The 23,404-nt window shown below is 35.8% G+C and overlaps 1 protein-coding gene across 1 annotated transcript; it reads left to right on the top strand.

Annotated features, from left to right (window-relative positions):
• Nucleotides 1–22,122: 22,122 nt before the first annotated feature.
• LOC143612433 (uncharacterized) lies at nucleotides 22,123–22,572 on the top strand. Its single transcript, XM_077086420.1, has one exon. The coding sequence runs from the start codon at nucleotides 22,123–22,125 to the stop codon at nucleotides 22,570–22,572; it is 450 nt and encodes a 149-aa protein (XP_076942535.1).
• Nucleotides 22,573–23,404: the final 832 nt, after the last annotated feature.

Raw genomic sequence — 23,404 nt, 5'->3', positions numbered from 1 at the left:
TACATTTTAAATCCTAAACTTTATTTATTTACTTTATTTGTCATGTATTTTATTTTAAACCCTTCCAAGACTACCTACTAACACAAGACCCGTTTAATATAGGTCTTGCTCGTTAAACCGATCTCTCCGGTTATTCACGACACTATCTTTCAAGTTACTTGTTAATGTGAGTAATTTTTCATCCCCCGTTTTCCATCTTTCGTTTTGGGGGTGGCATTGCATACTTATTCAAATGATTTATACTTGAGTCTTAAACTACAACACGTATTGTATATGTTTACTTAAATAAATGCTCGATTTGGTGTTATATGTTTTACATGATTATGTGCAAATTCTTGAATGCTAAGGCGGGTAGCCTCTTGAATGGTAAGGTGGGTAGCCTCATCAAAGTATGATCATACGTTAATTCCGAGTATATATGGTATCCCCATATAGAAAGGTGTCGTCAATGTATTCTTATTGACGATTTCATTATTGTCGTCAATGTATTCTTATTGACGGTTTTATTATCTAAATTGTTGCTATTATTTATTGTTTTCATATACTAGTTGTGGATTTCATACTATATACTTATTGTCCAAAACTATGAAAATTGCTCACCAACCTTCGTGTTGACAAACTCTATTTTATGCAATGTTACAGGTTTGATGTTAGCTTGATTGGATTACTTGAAGAAACTTATTATCTTGGCTTTAGGATATTAGAAAATAAAAGAACAAGTTATTTGTTTATCTATCTATTTGGTATTTTGTATGAACGATTGTTGTGTTATTTATGATGATATGGATTTAAATGAGTTGTTTAAATATTGTAACTTTATAGTGTCATTGTGCAATGAGCAATCATGTCGCGCCTCGACGTTTCAACCTTCATTGGTCGGGGTGTGACACCTGGCCCTCAGATCGGGAGTTCAAGTGACGAATCCATAGACGACAGGTAAGTTATACACGAGGATCGGTTTTTCGATTTGGGTTTTCCGGCGAAACTTTGATTTTTCCGATAAAATTGGTAGTGGAGATGAAAATTAAGGCGGGGAAATATGGAGTGGTTCCATATTGTGGTGATGGTGGGAACACGATGATGGTGATGGTAGCCAAACAATGGTGGAATATGGACAAATAAGAAAGCAATAAGACCAATATGCCCTTATGTGTAAAGCACATGGCCAGATTTAACGAGAAAAATTAACTAGGTTAGGGGCAAAGGACATAACACGATAAAGTTTTTAAACATAAAAGATTCTTTATGTCATTAAGTTTATTAAAGAACAACCATTGAAAATCAGAGAAAAACACAAAATGAATTTTGCCATTCTGTCTACATTTTAATTCACAATAATTAAAAGATACATGATGTGCTAAAAGTAGTCCTAATAATTATTAACTAAAATTAAGCTAATCTAGACACTAAGTAATAAATTCTTGACTCTTAAACTTAACTAAACTACTAGATTCTAGTATAGCTAAGTAAATCCGGATATCGAACCCACGAGACTCTTTTAATACGTATACTAGCTAAATTAGACTCAACTATAGACACGACTATTTATTTATTATTTGTGTAAAGAGGGTTTTACTAATAAAGTAATTTTAAATTAATTTAAACTAATTAAGAAAACTAAAGACTACTAAACTTAGAACTTGGACTTAATTCAGATGATGATGAGATAACTACCTAGACTAGAATCCCCTAAATTTCGGTTGTTAATTAATCGGGAAAATATTTAGTTGTGGACTGGGATCGTATAATAGACACCTAAGAGAAAACCCGAACATGACCCTGACCCTTCTCAAGATACACCTATGGGTTTCTAATAAGTTTTAATGCACACCAGTATCAAAAATCAAGTTTCCTTACGGTCACTTAATTATTTATGACTTAGTTCCTTTATACGAAATCCTACCTTACAGCGCGGAAATCATAGGCAGTTTAAAATATTTAATTGATTCAATAAACAATAATTAAATAATCAAACCTAGACGGACTCCTTACGAAGAACTAAATCTAACAAGATCAAATAATAAAGATCTATGAATAACCTAGCACTTTACAGATTTAGGTTAGCGGTACACTAAGGTTTAATTAATTAATAATTATTATTCCTATGATCTAATCGCGAATCAATCATAAAATAGTCAAAAACACAAAGTAGTGACCTAATAGCAACCTATCATAATGACAAACAATAATCAAGGCAACTAAGGAATAATAATAATTAATCAAACAATCCTAAATATCTATACGCATCAATTTAATATAATTAAACCTTTTACTAAATCATAAAACCGTAACGCTAGATAAATCCCAAATCAGAACACAACATCAAAGTAGGTTCATCATAAGCCTAGGCAGTCTATAATGTTTAGCCTAACATCATAAAATAAAACAAAACAATAATAAAGGAATTCATGGTGAAAAATAAAAGAAACGAAAGATTAAAGATGATAAAACCCGTGGTCTTCGTTCTTGATCAATATGCTTGCCACCGTATGATTCCAAGCCTTCAAAACCTCTAAAAGATCTCCTCTTGAGCTCTCCAAATCGTATGGCTCTTCAGATTATGATTAGGGTTAAGTTTATGGGTGTTTATATAGACTTTCAAGGCCCATAAACTTAAAATTAGCAGAAGATTCTGGAAATCAGAGCCCATAAATTTAGTACTTGTAGAATTCTAGAAATATTAGCCTATAGACTTAATATTTGTAGAAGATTCTAGAAAACTGAGCCTAAAGTGCCGCGCGACGGGCCTTCTCCCATTTTGCTTATTTTCGCCCTCTTTTCAACATGATTGTAACCCGGAACCTAAAATATTCAAATGAATTAGTAATATACAAATTCTAATAAAAGCCAAACAAAAAGGAATAAAATATTATATTAAATATATAAAGAATTTATATATATTTAGACTTATATCAATAAATTTGATCTTGGAGATTTCATTATTGTTGAAAGTAGTTCAAATCATTGCAACCTCTTTGTGTACACCGACAATTTTGTCACTTTGAAAGTCTTGACACTTTTAACTATGGAATATCAGAAATGGAGTAATTCATATAGCTATTATCGTGTATAAAAAAATATCACCCCCCACTAGACCGGGTGCACAATAAAAAAAATTGATATGGGAGTAAAGTCCATTTTAAGTATATAACGTTGAGATAATTACCTTCTAATACAATATTAAAAGCTACCTTTAGTATGCAAAGAGTATGCATGGTTTGAAATTAATTAGATTACAAGTTTTACTTCCGTGTCAACGAATGAAGAAGTGGACGGGGTGAAACGGGACGATGTCTCTCACGAAACTCTCTCTGGCTCGGGAAATGCTTCCGTGTCGGGTGGTCCTAGAGATCGAGTCTGTCGCATAGAACTATAATTAGGAATAATATTATCTAAACTATTCTAACAAAGAAATAAAATAAAACAAAAATAATTGCAAGTAGCACAAAAGGTAAGTCCTAACTCGGATTGCTCTCAAAACGCCTAAAACCGTGTCCCCGGCAACGGCGCCAAAAACTTGATGTGTGTCTAATAACCCTATAATAATGACCCTCACAACTAAGCTTTAATATTAAAACGAAAATCCTAAAACCACACACAACCGGCAAGTGTACCGATCGCAAGTAGTATAAGACCTAGGAAGTCCGAGTATCGAACACGTGGACACGTAAGAACGCTAAAGATCACTAACCCTAGACGAGACCTACCTTAGAATAATAATTAATTGATTTTTGAATTCTTTTAACTTAACTGAACTAACTGGATTAACTAATAAAACTTACCAAAAATAAAAAACTTAACGGAAAACTAACTGAGTTGACTTCGGGTGGAGAAAAACGTCTACCTAGGTCTGAATCAAATTGTAGGCCTAACAAGCTAATGGATTGAATGATATTTAGACACCGGTCCCTAAAGATGACACGACTAAGGATCGCTCGGGCTCACTGGATTACCTCTCGGTCTCACACAACAAACCCTAACTATTCAAAATCGCCTAAAACGACCAAACCGGGAAACAATTGCTAACGTGTTCTAATGAAGGATCACCTCTCGGTCTCACCAACACTCAACCCTAATGGCAATGAATACTACACAACCAAGGATAGAGGAACAATTCAACTTAAACCAAAATAGATCAACTAATCGCTCAAAACTCCTAAACCTGACAAGAAACGAACTCGCTCTCGCGCAATCCTTATTCTAGCATGCAAAGGCAATGAGACAACCCTAACTTCCTATCACCTCTCGGTCTCAAAGAAGGTGCCTAACCGCTGTACTTAATCCAATAAATCATGCAACAAAACCCTACGGTTGTACCTACCGCAAACAAACCCTAAACACAAAGTCTAAAATCAAACAATGCACCGACCAATCAATACAAAACTAATCAATCAACACACGGGGTTTATGCAATGAATCACTAAAATTTTCAGCCACTAAACACAACCTATTTCATGTCTAAATCAAACTTTACATCAACAAATTAAGTCTATCAATCAAACAATCCATAAAACCTATCAAACACTAACAAGAATCATCATTACTAGGTAGAACTAAAAAGTTTAGCCAATAATCATATTTGGACAGCCATGAACATTAAATAAAAGCATCAATAAACTCATACCAATCATCAGAATAATCATTAAATGATCAATAACAGTCATAAACACTTCAATCTCTAACACAATTGCAAAACAAATTAACAATTGATCAAGAAAATAAAGTATGATGAACAATGTAAAAGATGGAAGGATATGGATGTTCCGGGCTGCTGTAAACTGACGGTAAATGATCACCGAGGCTTTTTCTTGCTTGTTCTTCCTTCCCAAGCCGCCACAAGTCCAAACACTAGCTCCACAAAACTTTTTTCTCTTTTCTTCCTTGCTGATTCTGGCCGATCGCGGCTACTGTAGCAGTATTAGGGTTTTTTTTAATTTTTTTTATGTTATAATATAATATGGTCTTGGGCCTCCATGATGCATACGGGTCGGGCCTTGAGCTTTGTCTTGAACTTGTATGCGTAAAAAGGCTCGTAGAATGCTCGAAAAGTCCCGGTTTTCTTCTTTCTTTCACCCAAAACCTACAAGATTAATAAATGTATGTAAAACCTATCTAAATCGAGTTAAAACATATAAAATATAATATAATACGTAGATAAAACGTGCGGAAAATACGAGTGTTTTACAACACATCACATTATTTGCTTGATGTCAAATTTGAATTATGTGCTCCGTGCTCAATTGTTTGGTATTAAAATTTATTGTTAACTATTTTAGGTATATAACATATTTTATTATTATTATTATTATTATTGTTATTATTATTATTATTATTATTATTTACAACAAAAATCTAATCGAGTATTAACAGGTGCTTAACAGGTAAACGGGTATTTTACCTGTTTAGACACAAAAATTAATGGGTCGATTCGTGTCTACTTGTTTAGTACACGAAACCTGTTAAGGCTATACCATACCTGTTAAAGTCGTGTAAGTTCATGTCATGCATTCGTGTCTAAATTGTCAGCCCTAGTGCTAGGCCCTACAAGTGAAGATTAAGTTTAATTTATATACTTGACGGCTCCTTTTTCTTTTTGAAAGGCCAAACTTTTATAAAAGCAAACATTAATATATAACATAGCAATCACAGGCCAGACCCTATATCCTAGGAGGGGAGCCGTGAGCATCGAGCGGTGATATCGATGTTTATTATTAAAATATTTAGCAGCAGAATGTTTCATCATGACCGTAGTTAGAAAATTGATTAGTGTTATAAAAACACTGTGATTCTTATTTCATAAACTGAAAATAAACTCATTTTTATAGAAACATAAGTTTTATAGGTATGAACCGTAATTTACAAAACACATTTCTTTATTCTGGTGACAAGCCATTTATTTAAGCTGAAGGCCCGCATGCATCACACCTGAAACATGTTTGAAAGTATTTTAATCAGCAAGAAATGCCGGTGAGTACATTCATTTGTAAATGACACATTTTACAATTACAACATTAAGATGTTTTTATATATGTCTGCTTACAAATTACCGAAAGATACTTTTCACTCGACCGTATCTATGACTGTGGTCATAGTATTTATTGGCTAACCATTTGTCTCACGTAAATGTGAGTTTTACAAAAATTCGAATGTCCCACCTTGCAAGTTTACAGTTAAAGAGCTTTTAAGGTATTAAGCACCTAGGTTAAGCACAATTTAGTATATCTAAATTAGTATTAACCTAATAATCATAATGATAATCACGAGATTAGAAACTTTACACGATGGCACAATGTCTCACCTTGTTCAGACAGAGCTTTTGGATTCGCGCATAAAAGCTTCTTTCGATCAGAGAGGGTATTATACTAATGCCTTTATATAAGAGAATGCGTGAGAGAATGAGAGAAATTGTGTGTGTGGTGAGCAAGGAAAACATGCCATCACCCCTCCCTTTTATAGTCGATTTCAAGGTCGGCCGCGTATCGCGATGGACCTATAATAAGGCGGCGCGACGAGACCTATAAGGTTTCCGAGTCAGCCCTAGGTAGTTTACATGGCACGCCACGTGGCAGGTAACGTGTCATGTCAGCGTAGCCTTCACGTCGTGTATCCCTCGCGTAGCATGACAATTGCAAAAGTTTCTGGATAATTACACGTCATCGCTTATCGCGATGAGGCTTATCTAAATCCTTCGCGTAGCGTGATGGGTGAATATTTAAAAATTTTATTTTCCACAAAAATACTAAAGCGGCTCTCAAGTGTGTGAAGTGCAAAGTGCGTCATCAAAGCGCCACATTGCGCCCATCACACCCCGCCCGAGCCCGTGCGCGTGTGCGTCAGGTGCTTCGCTAGGACCACTGAGCGTGTCTTGTCATACAAGAATATTATAATATGAGCTCTCTTTCTTATAAAAAGCTTACAAGTTTTGTAATCTAGAGATGTGCGATAATAACTCACTTTCTTATTTATACCAAGGTGGAAGCATTCAATTTCCTTCCCCCACTAATGTGTGATGAAACTCACTTTTTTATTCTTCATTTTTGTGTACTTTTGCTTATTTTATGGTTTGCTATAATAGCAATATACGAAGAAACCATTCGTTCTTTATATTAAATTAGTAAATTACCCGCGCGATGCGCCGCAAAGTCAATCGATGAAAACTGGGCGTTGCATCGGCGAGTCAACACAAATTCGGTCGGCATTGACTACGTTCGTTATGGTCCTAAAACTAAACTTAAAATATATATTCGTCATATTATGATGATATTCAAAATACAAAACCAAAAAAATAAAAATAAAATAGTGATACTTGTATAGCGTATTATAAAATAAGTTAGCATATTCATTTGGTCGGTAAACTCGGGCGTTGGTAAAACCCGAGCGTTACGACTGTGAGTCGACGCAAATGCAATTAGTATAGTTTACGTTCGTTACGTTATAAATAGCATTGGTAAAACCTGGGAGTTAAAGTTAAAATCTAATAATAAATTCGTAAAATTAACATTAAAAAAGTAACATATTTGAAATAAAATATTCAAAACGACATTTATTTGGTCATTAAAACCCAGACGATAGTAAAACCCAAGCGTTGTTCCCGGGCATTAAGGCATAACTCAACGTGAATTTAGTTTGTTTTGGTTACGTTCGCTACAATACCAGAACAAAAACAAAATATAAAATTTGAGGTGGACCAATGGTGTGACGTGATTCAGTAAAACCAGATGTTGGGAAAACCCAAGCATTGTCGGTCGCGGGCATTGAGGTGGTAAGTCAATGCGAATTCGATCGGCTTCCGTCATATTCAGTATGATACCGGAACTAAAACAAACATAGTTGTTCGGTTACGTTACCGAAACTAAAACAAAAAATTCGATACATGGACTATACACGTGACAGACACGGGTAATCCCTATGCCCACCTAAAAAAATACATTTATATTGGAAAAAAAATACAATTTACCAAAAATCTAGTTAGATGATATATTGCAAGTGACAAGATTTGAATTTGCGTAGTAATCGGCCAAGAAACTAAACACTAACATACCCAGCAAACTCACCACCCAGGAATCTTATGTAAAATCAACAAAATCAAATTCTAAAATATCAAAATAAATGAAATAAAAACTATGGCGCCAAATTTTCTTTATATATATATAGATAATTGTTCCTTAAGTATATTTGACATGTGGGACAGGATCTCTAATGATCAAACAAAATATGTGCAACTGAGATGTCAAAACTAAGGCACGAGTGTGAGAAAGAACTGTATTGAAGTGAACATGACTTATACGACAAAGAAGCTAATCTAACTAATATTAAAATAACACAGTTTTGTCTACATGTACATCATTTAGGTTGTCCGCATAGGTTACATGTCATTAACCTTCCATAAATCTAATTTTCACATATTCACAATAAAATTTTAATTAATAATTTTTACTTTTATATTTTTGTAACTTATTAATGTAATTCTGATATCAATTATTCTAATTATTGTTATAATTAAAAAAACTTATTAAATTTACTAGGTTTAAATTATTCATCGTTTCTTCTTTAAAAGACACAAGCTTCATTAAAAAAATCATAACGCTCTCCATTGTTTGTAACCAGATTATTCGCCTCATCTATAGCCGATTCTTCATGATTTGTCGGTTTCATAATCTAAACAACATCAAATATGTTCATCGTTTGCAATTATCAGGTATGATTTATATTTTAGTGTTTAATCGATTTTTGTGAAGAACATCTAATCTATCTAATCTAATCTAATCTAATCTAACTATTATATTAAAGCAACACATAGTTTTCACATGTCCTTTTATTAAGTTATCTACATAGGATTCCACCTCAACAATTTTCAAAATTATAATTTATACCTAATAAGCTATTTAATTTTAATCTACCTATTTATACTATTAAAACAAAATCATTCTTCCATAATACCTTATTGTGAATCGATAAGATAAAATATGTTGTATTAAACATATTTTAGACATATAAATATATTTTAATATGTTTTTTAGACGACAAGGTATGTTAACATATATCAGTAAATTTAACTTTTTTTATTGTATTTTTTTAACCATCCGTGTGTTACAGAAACTATACCCTAGTATCTTTAATATTACTTGTTAGTAAGTAGCAACACATGCTGAAGTTAACAATACTACAAATATAAGAAACTCACATCAATATGGCAAAATATCTCCTACACAAACTGTGTCCTTGATCTATGCATAAACACCATATTACCCAGCAACAATCTCAAAAGGGTCACTAAGAACATTCTCAGCCCATTCTTTACATTTTTGTGAGATGGATTTGTAAATTATATTGTATGGTTATAAGTGGTTGTGAGTAGATGAGAGAGAAAATGTTATAGGGAAAAGTTAAATTTGGGGATTCATTGTTCATATCGTATAATTTTTTAATATTTTTTAAAAGTGGTTGTGAGTGGAGGAAAGAAAAAAGATAATGATAAAGGTATAAAAAGTATTATTTAATTAAACAGGAGAGAGAAAAAACAGTGATTTTTAGTGTAATATATGATATATATGGATATAGGGTAAGGAATGGGTTAGGAATGCTCTAAGAGCATTCTCATCCCACTCTCTATCTCCAAACCAAAAATTACACTAAAACTCACTTTATTTTATCTCTCCATTTCAATTAAATAATACTTTTTTATACATTTTATCATTACCTTTTCTCTTTCCTTCACTCACAGCCACTTTCAAAATATATTAAAAAATTATAGGGGATGAACAGTAACTTTTTAAATATACAGAAAAATCACTACTTTTTCTAAAACATAAAAACTCTTCACTCACAACACCTTAAATTACTCTCTAAATTATAAAAACACTCGTTATATAATATGAGGAGTTTGATGAGAATGCTCTAACAAATAAAACTTTCATAAGAAACACAGTTTATTAAAAGGACCATCCCAAAGTGAAATTACCTAATTTGATGATAGTTTGTACTTTTGTCTTACCCTGTGAAGCCTTCAAAAAGTTATATCATGTCATTGCGTGGAGTTTTCTCTATTAATTCAGCAAAATAAAATAAAATGGGACCTGCCCATTTTTACAACAAATCTCCACATATATCAATTGCATCCTAACATTCGATTAATTTAATTAAGCATAAAACATCACATAAAGAAGAGATTAAAATATTACACTTACCAAAACAGTTAAGCGCACATAAAGAAGAGATTAAATTCTCTAATTTCATGAATATGCCTCTAAAATTGACTCCCCTAAGGCTTGGTCTCTTCGGTGATGGAGGAGTGACCGAAGACAAAGCACAGAGACTTGGTGCTTTGATCCACTTGTCGATTTCTCTTTCATTATCATCATCTCGAAGAGCAATGTCCGAGGCTTACCAAATAACAAGTAAATAAAGAACGCTTGAATGATTTCGTTTGAAAACCCTTGTAAATGAATGATTGATCTATGTAATAACATAAGTTTATATAAATAATTTTCATTTATTTGTAAACAAATGAAAAGATTATGAGTCTAAATATTTTATTCAAACAAATGATCAGTCAAGGTTTAAAGCTATCAAAATCAGACTAAAGGTCTGTAGCTGGATCAAGAGACGATCTGAGTATTTATATAAACTTATGTTATTACATAGATCAATCATTCATTCACAAGGGTTTTCAAACGAGATCACCACATCATTCAGAAAAGACAATCACAATCACAAGTGAATACGTTAAACCTTTTTCAGTCAGTCAGATAAACGGGGTTGTTTATCTTAAACAGTCAGTCAAATATGAGATTATGTGATCTCTACATTTTAAGGGATTACGTGATCCCTAAGTCACAAGGTAGAAAATAAAAGCAACTCAGACCGAGTACACATGTGTCTGGATCTAAACATATCTGTTAACCTATCAATCAAGGCTACGTGGCCGCAGGCTAACAGACATAACGAAAGTTCTTCTTTTCCGTAATACGCTTAGTGGCATTCGCCTTATTGGACCACCTTCGATTCAAGAGATCGTCACATTTTTGCGCCACCTTGTTATGAACTCTATTAACTTCCCCAACAAGGTTTGATTAGGATGATAACTAGCAATATGTGGTCTATAAGAGGGATCCGAAGAAAGTTCATTCAAATCAATGGTATCAATTGTATTTTATATTGAAGGACTTGAAGCCGAAGAAATATTTGGACCAATATTGTCATTTTCTTGAATATCATTCTCAATATTTGAACTTGGACCAATATCTTCATTTTTTTTCGCATACCATCAACAATATTTGAACTCAGAAGGAAGATATTCCTAAGACTGCCTTCCGCACTCGTTATGGGCATTATGAGTTCCTCGTGATGTCCTTCGGTTTGACCAACGCACCGACTGCGTTCATGGATCTTATGAACTGGGTGTGTAGGCCGATGCTCGATTGTTCGGTTATTGTGTTCATCGACGACATTCTTGTGTATTCCAAAAGCGAATCCTATCACGCCGGTCATCTCACGGAAGTTTTGGAAGCTTTGCGAAAGAACAAGTTGTATGCGAAATTTTCTAAGTGTTCCTTTTGGTTACGCGAGGTTCAGTTCTTGTGTCATGTTATTAACCCGAGTGGTATTTTGGTTGACCCTGCAAAGGTGGAATCCGTAAACGAGTGGGAATCTCCTAAGTCTCCATCCGAAATTCGTAGTTTTCTGGGCTTGGTCGGGTATTACCGCCGCTTCATTCCCGACTTTTCGAAAATTGCTTCATCATTGACCAAGATGACTAAGAAGAGCGTTAAGTTTGTTTGGGGTACTAATCAGGAGGAGGCTTTTCTCAAGTTGAAGAACAGTTTGACGCATGCCCCGATTCTAGCTTTACCCGATGGCACTGATTATTTGGTGGTTTATTCTGATGCCTCTTACCAGGGGCTTGGGTGTGTTTTGATGCAACGAGGCCGAGTCATCGCTTATGCCTCACGGCAATTGAAGCCTCATGAGGCGAATTATCCTACTCACGATTTGGAGCTGGCACTCGAATCACTTGGGAACTCGGTGTGGGATAAAGGTCACCTAACCGCATTAGAGGAAACTTGTGAGTTTGAGGTGGGTTTGCCATATTTATGGGATAAAGGTCACCTAACCACTTGTATGTGTAAACTCACACGTGTGTGTAAGTAGGACGACTTAAGTTGGAAACCATGTGAATAGGGTCACCAAAGCATGGCGTACAATGGTGTTGATGGGATTAAACATGCCAACTAAACATAAGATGTTTAACCGATCTCATAAAACTAGAAGTTGCAAAGGGTTGCAATCGTCAAACGTTGACTACCTTGTTAATTTAAATAGTAGGATAAATGTCACCTAACTACTATTTGAATGTAACGTTGGGTTCTAGATTTTAATCATTAATTGTCTTGGAGACATAAAGGGTATTAACGATTAAAATTATTGATATCGAAAATACTAAAATTGAGCTTTGTTAAATTTGTTGATGGCCGCAATCAACAATCCACCTAACGCTATTATTCCACCCATTAATAACCTATCACTAAGATCTATTCTCGATAAGGATCGTCTAAACTATACCAACTTTATGGATTGGTATCGAAGCTTGAGAATCATTCTCAAGCAAGAAAAGAAATACTACCTATTAGAGGATCCAATTCCCGATGAACCTAGCATTGACGATGCCGAAGACCATAACAATTAGGTTAAGCACAATGAGGATTCGGTGCAAGTTTCTTGCCTCATGTTGGGAACTATGATTCCAGAGATTCAAAAGGATTTTGAACTTCATGGGGCATACGACATGATCACCCAACTTAAGGAAATGTTCCTTACACAAGCTAGGGTGAAACGCTTCGAAACGGTTCGAGCACTTCGTGCATGTCGTATGGAAGAAACCCAATCGGTCTCATCTTATGTACTTAAGATGAAAAGCCACATAATTTCTTCTTAATTGACCTGTCAATCACAAATCACTTCTGTTTATCAAGTAGCATTTAGTTTAATTTGTATTTGATCCAAACCCTATAAACATATATAGGTTACATATGCATATTATTGTTTTTAGTATAAGGATGAAAATGAAACTAAAAGAAAATCTGACAATTATGATTGGCCAGGTGTGTGTGTGTGTGTGTGTGTGTGTATAGGGGAAGTATAGTTTGAAAACCCTCTTGAGTTGAGAAAACTCGTGAAAACCGTACAGATCACTCATAAGCTCGTAACGCTATTAAAGCGACAATTATTATATTTATGTCATTTCATATCATCAAAAGCACACACATTGTTCATAAATAAAAGAAAACAATAACACTTCATCGAAAAGTAAATAAGTTCTTTATTCCAAATATCCTAAGGTATACTAATGATCTTCATTCTTAGCACACCATCGATTCAACCTGTAGCACGTTGAAAATAATATATTTTGTCAACAATTAAGTTGGTGAGTTTTTATAACTTTTTGCGTTTTTTGCTAATCTTGGTTTATTCAGCGACTAAATGCATTTTTATTATCTTTCACATTTGATCTGCAGACAAAGAGGACAAAGAAGGCCGGAATTGTTGGAAAGTATGGTGAGTATTTTGTTTCTTGCTTTCAGGTGAATCTGCAATACGCATAAACGATAATAATTAGCTTTATCACTTGTTAAAAAGTAGTTTATGTGTTGAAAATAATTGTAATCGACATAAAGTAGTACACCAATCGAGAACATCTTTTACAATTCTATTGTTTTGTTGCTCTGTTCGGACGATCGAGCATGGTTTACTAACTCGAGCAAGGTCTTCAGAACCTTTGGAGGTTAATTCTTCTAAGTGTTAAGGCTTCGAGCAAGCTACACTTCAACGAGCAAGAGAAAATTAGACTCCCTCTAAGCAGGAGCTCCCTCTAAACAGGATAAAACTTTTTGAATTTTCTTAAGTTTTTCTTAAATAGGAGTAAAGATGAATTAATATTTATATATAAAAGTAAAATCTTTTTGTTAAGTCAAGCGACTCGATTTTGTTTTTCTTAAAGTGAATTTAAAATCTTTTTGTTGAGTCAAAGATAACTCAAATTCCACCGTCAAAAGTTCTTCAAAATCTCACAAATTGTTCTCTACTTGTCCTTGACAAACTCTACCAAAATTCATTCAATTCCTACATCATTAAAGAGTATACAATCATTTTTGTTGGAACCTATTCCCACGAGAGGGGTAAGGTGCCTAACAAGAGAGAGAATGGTGATCAAATGTGATACTTGTAAGTATTAGTGAGTGTGTTTGGAATGCTTTACATTGTTCTTCCTCCTCCTTTTATAGGGGAGGGATATTATACATAGTGTCCCTCCAATATCTTTTCCTCTAAGGTTTCCCTCCAAGGTTTCCCTCCAACATCTTTCTCTCTAAGGTTTCCCTCCCAATAGACTTCTAGAATGTTTCCCTTGCTGGGCTTGGTTCACTGGGCTTCTTCTGTTGGGCTTCTTGTCACCTTTGTTGGATCGGAGCCTACTTATGAGGGCTGCCTCATGGGTAGGCTCTTCAAGTACCCCAGTCTATTGATACGTATTAAGGTTCAATTAAGCACAAATCTTATATGGATCCCATCTATTAGACACAATTTTTATATCTTTTATACAGTGAATTTCACATGTACATACTTTTCTTTTCTTGAAATGATTAGCCGTGACTCATGCAAAAATAAAAAATAGAAAATAAAGCAGAAAGTCAAAATTTTTCCTTAAGATCGGTATTACTACATGCGGATAAGGTTCTATTTTAACAAAATAAAATGATAAAAATAAGTTAAAGTTGCATAAAATCTTAACTCTCAATTCGGATAATCCTGTATTATCGCGCAGAGAAAGTCCAAGATTTTATACGAAACACCAAGAAAATAAAGCAGAATATCCAAATCTTAACCCTCAAATCCCTCAACCTCAGTAATTCTAAGGTGAGTCACCTTAACATTGGGGAGACTCCAAATCTGGAAGTGTTAGATCTTGAAGAATGTTCTTGTCTTAAAGAATTTCACGCTCCGGTGGAATGTCTAAAAAACCTTGTCTATTTTTGCTTAAGTAATTGCTCAAATGTTGCATATTTTGATGTTTTAAAACACCGTGAATCAGCTTCTATTGATTCAATAGATACAGTAGAAATACGTGCAATCGGAATTGAATCTCATCACATCGCATTGGCTTGAACCAATCACATTTCAAACGAATTGCATTGTATTCCCATGTGATGCGATTATGCCCTTTGCCATCCGAACTGTTTGTTCGTTTTAAGCGTTCTTTCAACCATTTTTGTCCTATAATCATTCTTTATGAGCCGTTTTGCTGTTATAACGAGTTCTGAGTCGTAACAACTTTGTATATAAGTGAAAGAAATACTTTTCAAATATTTTGGGGTGTAGCATTGTACCTATTTCAACTCGAATAATTATTTATATATTTACATCGCAAACACTATCCATACTTATCTCATTTTGATTGATTTCATAGATCTGTGCTTGACACTGTGGTTGTTGCTCCTCGAGCACAAATAGTCATACTTAAGAATCTTCCAAGTATTTCGAGCACAGATGACATGTATCTGATGTTCGAGCATGGAAATATGTCTTGAAAGCATCTTCTTACTTTTCGAGCATATGTCTGTGGCTCGAGCACAATGACTGTGTCTTGAATCCTTTCTATGTATTTCGAGCACATGTTTTGTAGTCAAGCAAATTGAGACTTCTCTGAAGTTCTTCGAGCACATGCTTTGAAATGATAAATTTTTTAATTAATTCTATCGAGCACACGCATTTACATGATAAATTTAAAGGTTGCTCGATAGGATACTTGTGTGCTCGAAGTGAAAGATCACTCAAAACTGTGTGATTTTGCAAATTCTGTGTAATTTGTGTGCTGTTTGTTAGTCATATGTGCTTAAATGACAAAATGTGTTTCAAAATTAGATGCAAAATGAATTTCTTAAAGAAACTAATATTGAAAACACAAATGATTCCCACTAAAATCAAGCAATTAGAGGTTCAATTCAGTCAACAACCAAACCGTCATTTTATTCTTAAAGGCTGAGCCTACCGACAAATCCCAAATTAAGTGTGTTATTGTTTTTTTATTATTATTATTTATTATTTTTTTATTTTTTTTATATTTATATAAATTTTTACAACAGTTCTAGTTTTTCTATCATTTTCCATTGTTTTTGCAAAAAAATTTTAAATTTGGGACATTTTTAACATTTTCGACCTTTCAACTCCAATCCTGCATCCCCACACTTAAACTTTACATTGGGGACCTAACTTGTTGGAGTTGTATTGGTACAAAACGTATGATGTACATGGCCATCTTCTCTGGTAACTTCCTCTGTAAGACAGTAGAACAACTAACACTCAAAGGGATGGAAGCTACCTCAGCCAACTTCTCCTTATTCAATAGAATATCCTTAAGGAACTTCGCGTGTTTAGGCATCTGAGTCAGTGCCTCAATAAATGGAATATTAAGGTGAAACTGCTTCAAAAGATCAAGAAATTTAGAATTCTGCTCCTCATCTCTATCTCTGCGGAGTCTCCCGGGGTATGGCACTCTAGGTTTGTAGACTCTCGGTGGCTCGCTCGGTAGCAGCTGTCTCTCGGCCTGTGCTGAACTCCCTGGGCTGCTCGCTCGGTAGCTGCTGTCTCTCGGCCTGTGCTGAGACTCCATCTGAATCTCCTTATCCACTTACTCCTCTACAACTACTGCAGGCTCCTCGACGACTCTCCCTCTAAACATCTCCTGAATCACGGGCTCATCTCGTGCCCCTGCACCGCTCCTCGTCGTCAAAGCTTTCGCGAATCCCTTAGGGTTTTGCTCGGTGTTACTCGGTAGCATACCCTGCGGCCTCTCGTTCAATCGACTGGCTATCTCACCCATCTGCTGCTCGAGACTTTGAATCAACGCTCCCTGATTCCTCATGAACTGCTCGTGCTCGCGAAACTTCTCCTGGGTCTCCTTATGTCGGGAATCCTCTCGCATCATAAGCTGTGACAACATCTGCGTCTGCTGCGCCATCATGTCCTCCAAAGTGGGCTTCTTCTCCCCACTGCTCGCTCCCTCACCGGCATCCTGGAAAAGGCTCCGACGCTGCTGAAAACCGGACTGATTACTGCCCCTCCAGTTGGAATTTTGGTTGCCTCTCCATCCCGAATTATAAGAATTGAAAGAATTTGGGTTTCGGTTTGGATTTCCTATAAAGTCTACGGCCTCCTCCTGCGAACTGATTGGGCACTGAACGGTATCATGCCCTCCTCTGCATATATCGCACAACTTGCTCTTCGTCTGCAAGTCCTTCACAATTTGCGCTAACGCCTCTACCTGTGCCGTGAGTGCGGTGGTTGTGTCCACTTTAACTTTTGAATTGATTTTAGTTCAAGGAACATTGTTTGGTGAATATTAAACATACGATTAGAAAATAGGCGAGTCTTCTGGATGCAAGCCCACACTCCATTATATGTTCACATTAATACACTTTAAAAATAAGGAAAATGTTGTCATTAGTCAAATTGATTATGATTGGTCGATTTTAACCCATTTAGTTATGGTGGGTCGATCTTGACACATTTAGTTATGATGGGTTTATTTGGTTGTGCTTGTATCTCATTTGAGTTATATTGGTGTCATATCACTATTTCCTATTATATCATGACCCATGACCCGTTTTCCTATTATAATTTATAACCCATGACCCATAAGGCTTTATAAAATTTTGAAAAATATATTATTGTGTGATACAGGTTTCGAACCCCAATGGAGGTGTGCGAGCTCTCAACAAAAATTAAAACTCGCAGCAGGGGGTGACGACTTTTAGAAAAATTCTGACAAATCCAATATTTGTTAATTTTATATGCAAGATAATCATCAACAAGAAACAATTAAACGTGAAGCAAATCAATCATTTCATTCATTGATCATATATTTGCATACATACACACTAAATCTGTTATCTGGTACTGCGGCTGCATTTTCTGTCATAACGGTACAACGTGCAACACCAAGAATGTCAAAAACTTGTTACAGAAGCACACCTAGCATTTAGGAACACAGGACAAAACACAATATAAATGCAGCTAAAAAAATAGATGCAAATAAGTTTTAGGTTTAGATTGTGTTCAGGTTATACACACAAACATACACACACATACACACGGTCTTTAGGTTCGGTTTCTTGTCGGGTTTAAACATAATAACAGACTTGCTTGTATAAGGGAATTCGGGGAGAAGTCACAGAACGTGTGGTTAGGTAAAAGTGGCAACATATGTGTATAAAAAGTAACGTGTAAGTATATATATATATGTGTGTGTGTGTGTGTGTAACACTCACACGTGCTTATCTGAATCAAGGTGTATAAATACGTATACGTACGATATTGTTGATGACGGTAAATCTTATTATGAATATTATATTCACTTATATTCAGTATTGATTTTAATAAGTTTGAATAAATTATAATAAAGTAAATAAAACTTGTAATAAATTATAATCATGTGTAACCAACCTTAGAATATCTTTTTTACATACTAGCAGTAAGCCCGCACCATGTTAAGGTCACCTGAGCAGACACCGTTGTTAGGGAGGCAACAGACGCGTGGAACGGCCTCATGGTAAGCAGACGCGTGACAGCCGTGAGTATTGACGCCACGTCGGATAGCAGAAGGAAGAAACAGCATGGTGAAGAGTGCTACTGCGGAGGCGCCTCGGGTGAGAAGTCGGTTGGTAGACATGTTTGAATTCCGGTGGTTAATGCTTGTTGTTGGTAGTGGTAATGAAGGTCAGGGTACGGTAAGATTTTATACGTGGAGAGGTAAGTAGTTACCAGTGTGCAATAGCACGGGCGAGGTGAGTAGTTACCAGTGTGCAATAACATGGGCGAGTAAGTTTCTAGAAGATTCTAGACGTTTCCAGACTGAGCATGGGCGAACAGTACCTAAGTTTATTATTCCGTTTGAGAGAATGGAGATGAATAAATATCTTTATAGGGTAGATCTTTTGTATACGCTTTGTATCGATCATGGTTTTATACATAATTGTTATAGCACCTTCCTGTGACATGTATAGAGGCAAGGTTTATTTGGTGGCAAATTTGTATGCGGTTTGAAATTCCAATTCTAATGAACGTTTCATATGTTAGACAAATGATAGGAATCGATGAAAATCAAAGTCTCCATATTTATAAAGACAATTGCAATTTGGTGATTCTTGGTGACGTTTGGAATATTTGGAAGTGAAGAAATGACAACATATTCAGGTAGAATCAACCTTTTTTTTTTTGGTTAAAATATAGATTAATTTGAAGGCGTGCTTTTAAGTAAAAGTTAGGTTTGCTCTTATAATATTGTTTTGAGGTTAGTGGTGTCGTGGTGCATTTGGTTTCTAGGGCTTGTGTTTTGTTTCAATAAAATTAACTGTTAAAAAAAGTCTATAGTTGTTGAAGAAACAAATTGGGTTTAAAATCTTTAATCTAAGTTGTGTTTCTTGAATTGTGAACACGAAATCAAAACTCTTCGTCGCCGGTGGGGTTTGGTTTACGAGAAAATAGAAGTGGGCTCCTATCATCACATATTTAATTTATTGTTAAGAGATAATTATTAGAGTTAGAGATAAAGTATAATGTTTATTATGTGTTTGATTATTATTAAGAATTAGAGTCGAAGTAGGAAACGAGTTTGGGCTAGTATAATATGAGGTGCAGGATCACTGTATTTTGTGTGATTTTCATTCTTATGGTGAGTTACCACAAAACAATCGATATTACTCATGTTGTCCGTTGACACGTCCGGCTATGTTTGACGGGGAGCGAGGTGGGTGACCTTTTGCTTCTTTTATTTGTATTTGTTTTGCTTCATCATCATATGTTCTTGATCACATTATCCCAAAAACAAAAACAAAGGATAATGAGACTGAGAATATAACAGAAAAATTATCATGCTGTGCCTCTACCAATGTGGAATGCTTATGTTCCAAAGAAACCAAAAGGTTTCAAAAAGGCACTGATTGTGGAAATTGACACTCCACATCATGATAATCCAAAGCTTGCTGATGATAAGTCGGAAAAGAATGAGAGTTCATCAGTCAACCGGTGTAAAAATGGCAGAATCAGTTTTGACTGAGGAAACCGGTACTAAGGGGTTGGGTAAACGGGAAGTGAAATTGTTGAGTCAAAGAGATTTGCAAAAATGTGTTGTTCCATGCTCGTAACCTAGCCCACGCCAGATCGTCCCAGGCCTATCAGGGGAGAGGCAAATCAGCCTCACTCAGGGGCGAGGCGATTGACGCTTGTCAGCTGTTGTACCCGTCATTTGTCGCCTGGTCGGATTATGGAGGTCAGCCAACGTCATCGTACCAGCCACCGGAAGCAAATGATCCGTTTTATGGAACCGAGTCTTCATCGCACCACGGGCGAAATGATCAAGCCGGGCCAAACCCAAATAACGAAGATGGGTATGATGACGACTATATATGCGAGGTGAAGGTTTCGTATAAAACAGATGCTGTAAGACACCGTATGTTTTGTTTAAGTTAATAATGTTATTTAATAAACGGCTTAAGAATTAGCGTAAAATGTTTCAGATTTTTGAGAGCCGCGAGGAGCTGGAGAAATAGGTAAAAATTAGAGGATGGGAGCATGGGTTTGTTGTTGTGGTCCAGCGGTCAAGGAAAAATGTCGTGGACTTTGCATGCAATCGTGGAGGCGAACCCAAAATAAAGGTGACGGTGAAACGTACCGGCAGCATCAAAAAATGCTGTCCGTTTAAGATTCTGGGCAGGTACGACTCGAGAGGTGCATGTTGGAGGGTTCAAGTGGTAAACGAGACTCACAACCACAATCCCGTTGAATTCGAGGAGGGGTGTGCGTCTTTTAGAAAAATGAACACCGACCAGCTGGTTATGGTTGAGAGTTTACACAGGGCCGGCGTGAAGCCGCAAGAAATCGAACACCATGTTGTCACTCGCATCGCACATAATTTCAAACGGTGTTGACCAATCCGGGGATTGCAAAATGGGTGCTTGCACTAACTTTTTCTTCAAACTATCAAACGCTTGCAAACACTCATTAGTAAACTCAAAAGGGACATCTTCAACAAAAGATTACATAAGGGTTTTGAAATTACACTAAAACCCTTAATGAATCTTCTATAGAAGGTGTGGTTGAATTGATTATTTTCTTGACTGTGTGATTTATGTTTATGCAGATGTGTTCACCTTCGTTTTTAGGGATCTTGATGAAGCTAATTACGGGCTGGAAAGCAATTGATTATTTGCATTGTACCAAAACTATTATTGTGGAGATCCAAACACAACAATAATAGGTTATTCTGGCTTTTTGCACAATTTCGTGTTATATGAAACTGTTTGGCATTTTGGGGATCTAGACCAAATTTTTACAGGGTTCCTATTTTTGGTAAGATGGATGATGTTTTGGAAAAGTGAAATTTGCTGACTATTTTGATGTTTTTGGTCAAAATAGGCACTTTTGTAAAATTTTAGTTTTTAGAAATTTTGAAATATTTCTTTGTTGAATATATTGCTAACGGTTCATTGGAGTCGGCAATAAAGTAAATAAATCTTTATTTGAAAAGTCTACCGAGCATAATTTTTTACTGAAAAATTAAACATATGTCTTGAGTAGAACCTCAAAACGATAAACGACTAGTGTTTTAAAAGAAGGAGGAATCTCGACGTACCCCGGGACAGTTTTCAGGTTCTACTCAGCAGAATCCGGCCACTCAAATAAAGGCGATTACTACCCGTAGCGGCAGGGTTTTGGGTCTCGAGGTGCAAAGGAATGAAGTTGAAGTGGAAGATGAGGAGGTGATGGATGAAGAGATCGAGATGGAAGTACCGGGAAAAGTGCAGAATACCGCACCAGTTGCGCCGCCAGTAGTGAAGAAGCCGGTTGAAGTCCGACCATCACCTGTGATTGACCACTCTCGTATCCCGTATCCCGCTCGCGCGAAACATTAGAAATACACACGGGAGTATGGGCATTTTCTTGATATGTTCCGAGAGTTGAAGATTAATCTTCCGTTCATTGAAGCCCTCCAACACATGTTGAAGTACGCGAAGTTTCTGAAAGACCTGTTGAAGAGGAAAGATAGGTTAGGGGGTGCCATCGATTCCCCTTATGGGAGATTGTTCGGCGGTAGTGTTGAACCGCGTGCCCGAGAAGTTGTCGGATCCGGGTGTGTTTACGATTCCGTGTTTGTTTGGTAGTGGTGTGATGAGCCATGCATTGGCGGATTTGGGTGCGAGTATAAATTTGATGTCGTATTCTTTGTACGAGAAGTTGGAGTTAGACGAGCTTACACCGACTCACATGTCTTTATCATTGGCCAATCGCTCGGTTAAGTATTCGCGAGGTATTATCGAGAATTTTTTAGTAAAGGTGGATAAGTTTGTGTTCCTAGTTAATTTTGTGGTGCTCGATATGGAGGCCGACAAGAAGGTTCCCATTATTCTTGGTCGTCCGTTCTTACGTACTGTACTGCAAAGGCACTTATCGATGTGTATGATGGGAAAATCACGCTTCGAGTTGGTGATGAAAATATTACTTTTGATGTCGCGAGGTCGATGAAGCATCCGGGTGATCAAGATGATTTCAGTGGTCCATGCCACTCGGTTTATTTTATTAACTCGTTTATTGCAGGTATTGATAGCTGTTTCGATTATATTTGTGTTATAACCCGTTTAAAAGTTATCTAGGTTTAGTGGGACTCATGACCCGCTTATTTTTTTTAGTATAAAATTATTTCTTAATATAAATAATATCTTCTTTTAAAAAAAAAATTGGATATTAATTTTTAGTGTATTCCTATTTTATCGGATGTTCATATCAAATATCTGGTGAAACTAATTTTTAATATTATGAGATGTTATAACTCGTTTAGTGGTTATTTGGGTTTGGTGAGACCCATACCCGGGACTTCAGGTCAAATGCATAAGAAACCTCCATTTACAAAAAAGAAGGTGGCTTGAGAAAATATAGGACGGTGGTCAATAGAATGAGAACCGTCTCCAAGGGGATATGACAAACGATTGCATACAAAGACAAATAAGCACATAACAAGTAGATTTGATTAATAACACACAATTACACATTTGGTATTTTTGATATGTATGTATATATAGATATGTATGTATGGTATAATATACCCATATGTCCCCAAAACGTTTGTGAAAATTGAGTAAAATAGGGGAATGACAAAACTCACCTGATCGAATAAGCTAAACAGGAATGTTTATGATAAGAAGGTGGAAATCACACTCCTCAAGAATTACCGACAAGAATCCTAATTAAATAATATTATGAGTGAATTATAAATGATATAATACATACAATGGATTTGGGATTTCGAGGTGATTTGAGTTACAATTATGATTGGTATGTTTCCCGCCGAACTCTGACG

This window comes from Bidens hawaiensis, unplaced genomic scaffold, assembly GCF_021521415.1.
Source record: "Bidens hawaiensis isolate Kalapana, Puna unplaced genomic scaffold, B.hawaiensis_p1.1 tig00034589_1, whole genome shotgun sequence".
Classification (NCBI taxonomy): domain Eukaryota; kingdom Viridiplantae; phylum Streptophyta; class Magnoliopsida; order Asterales; family Asteraceae; genus Bidens; species Bidens hawaiensis.
The sequence above is the reverse complement of the archived record's forward strand: the minus strand, read 5'-3'. Positions and strand labels throughout refer to the sequence as shown.

Bases quoted from the DNA above. Each gene is read 5' to 3' on its own strand.
- LOC143612433 (XM_077086420.1), top strand. From the start codon at position 22,123: ATGGGAGATTGTTCGGCGGTAGTGTTGAACCGCGTGCCCGAGAAGTTG.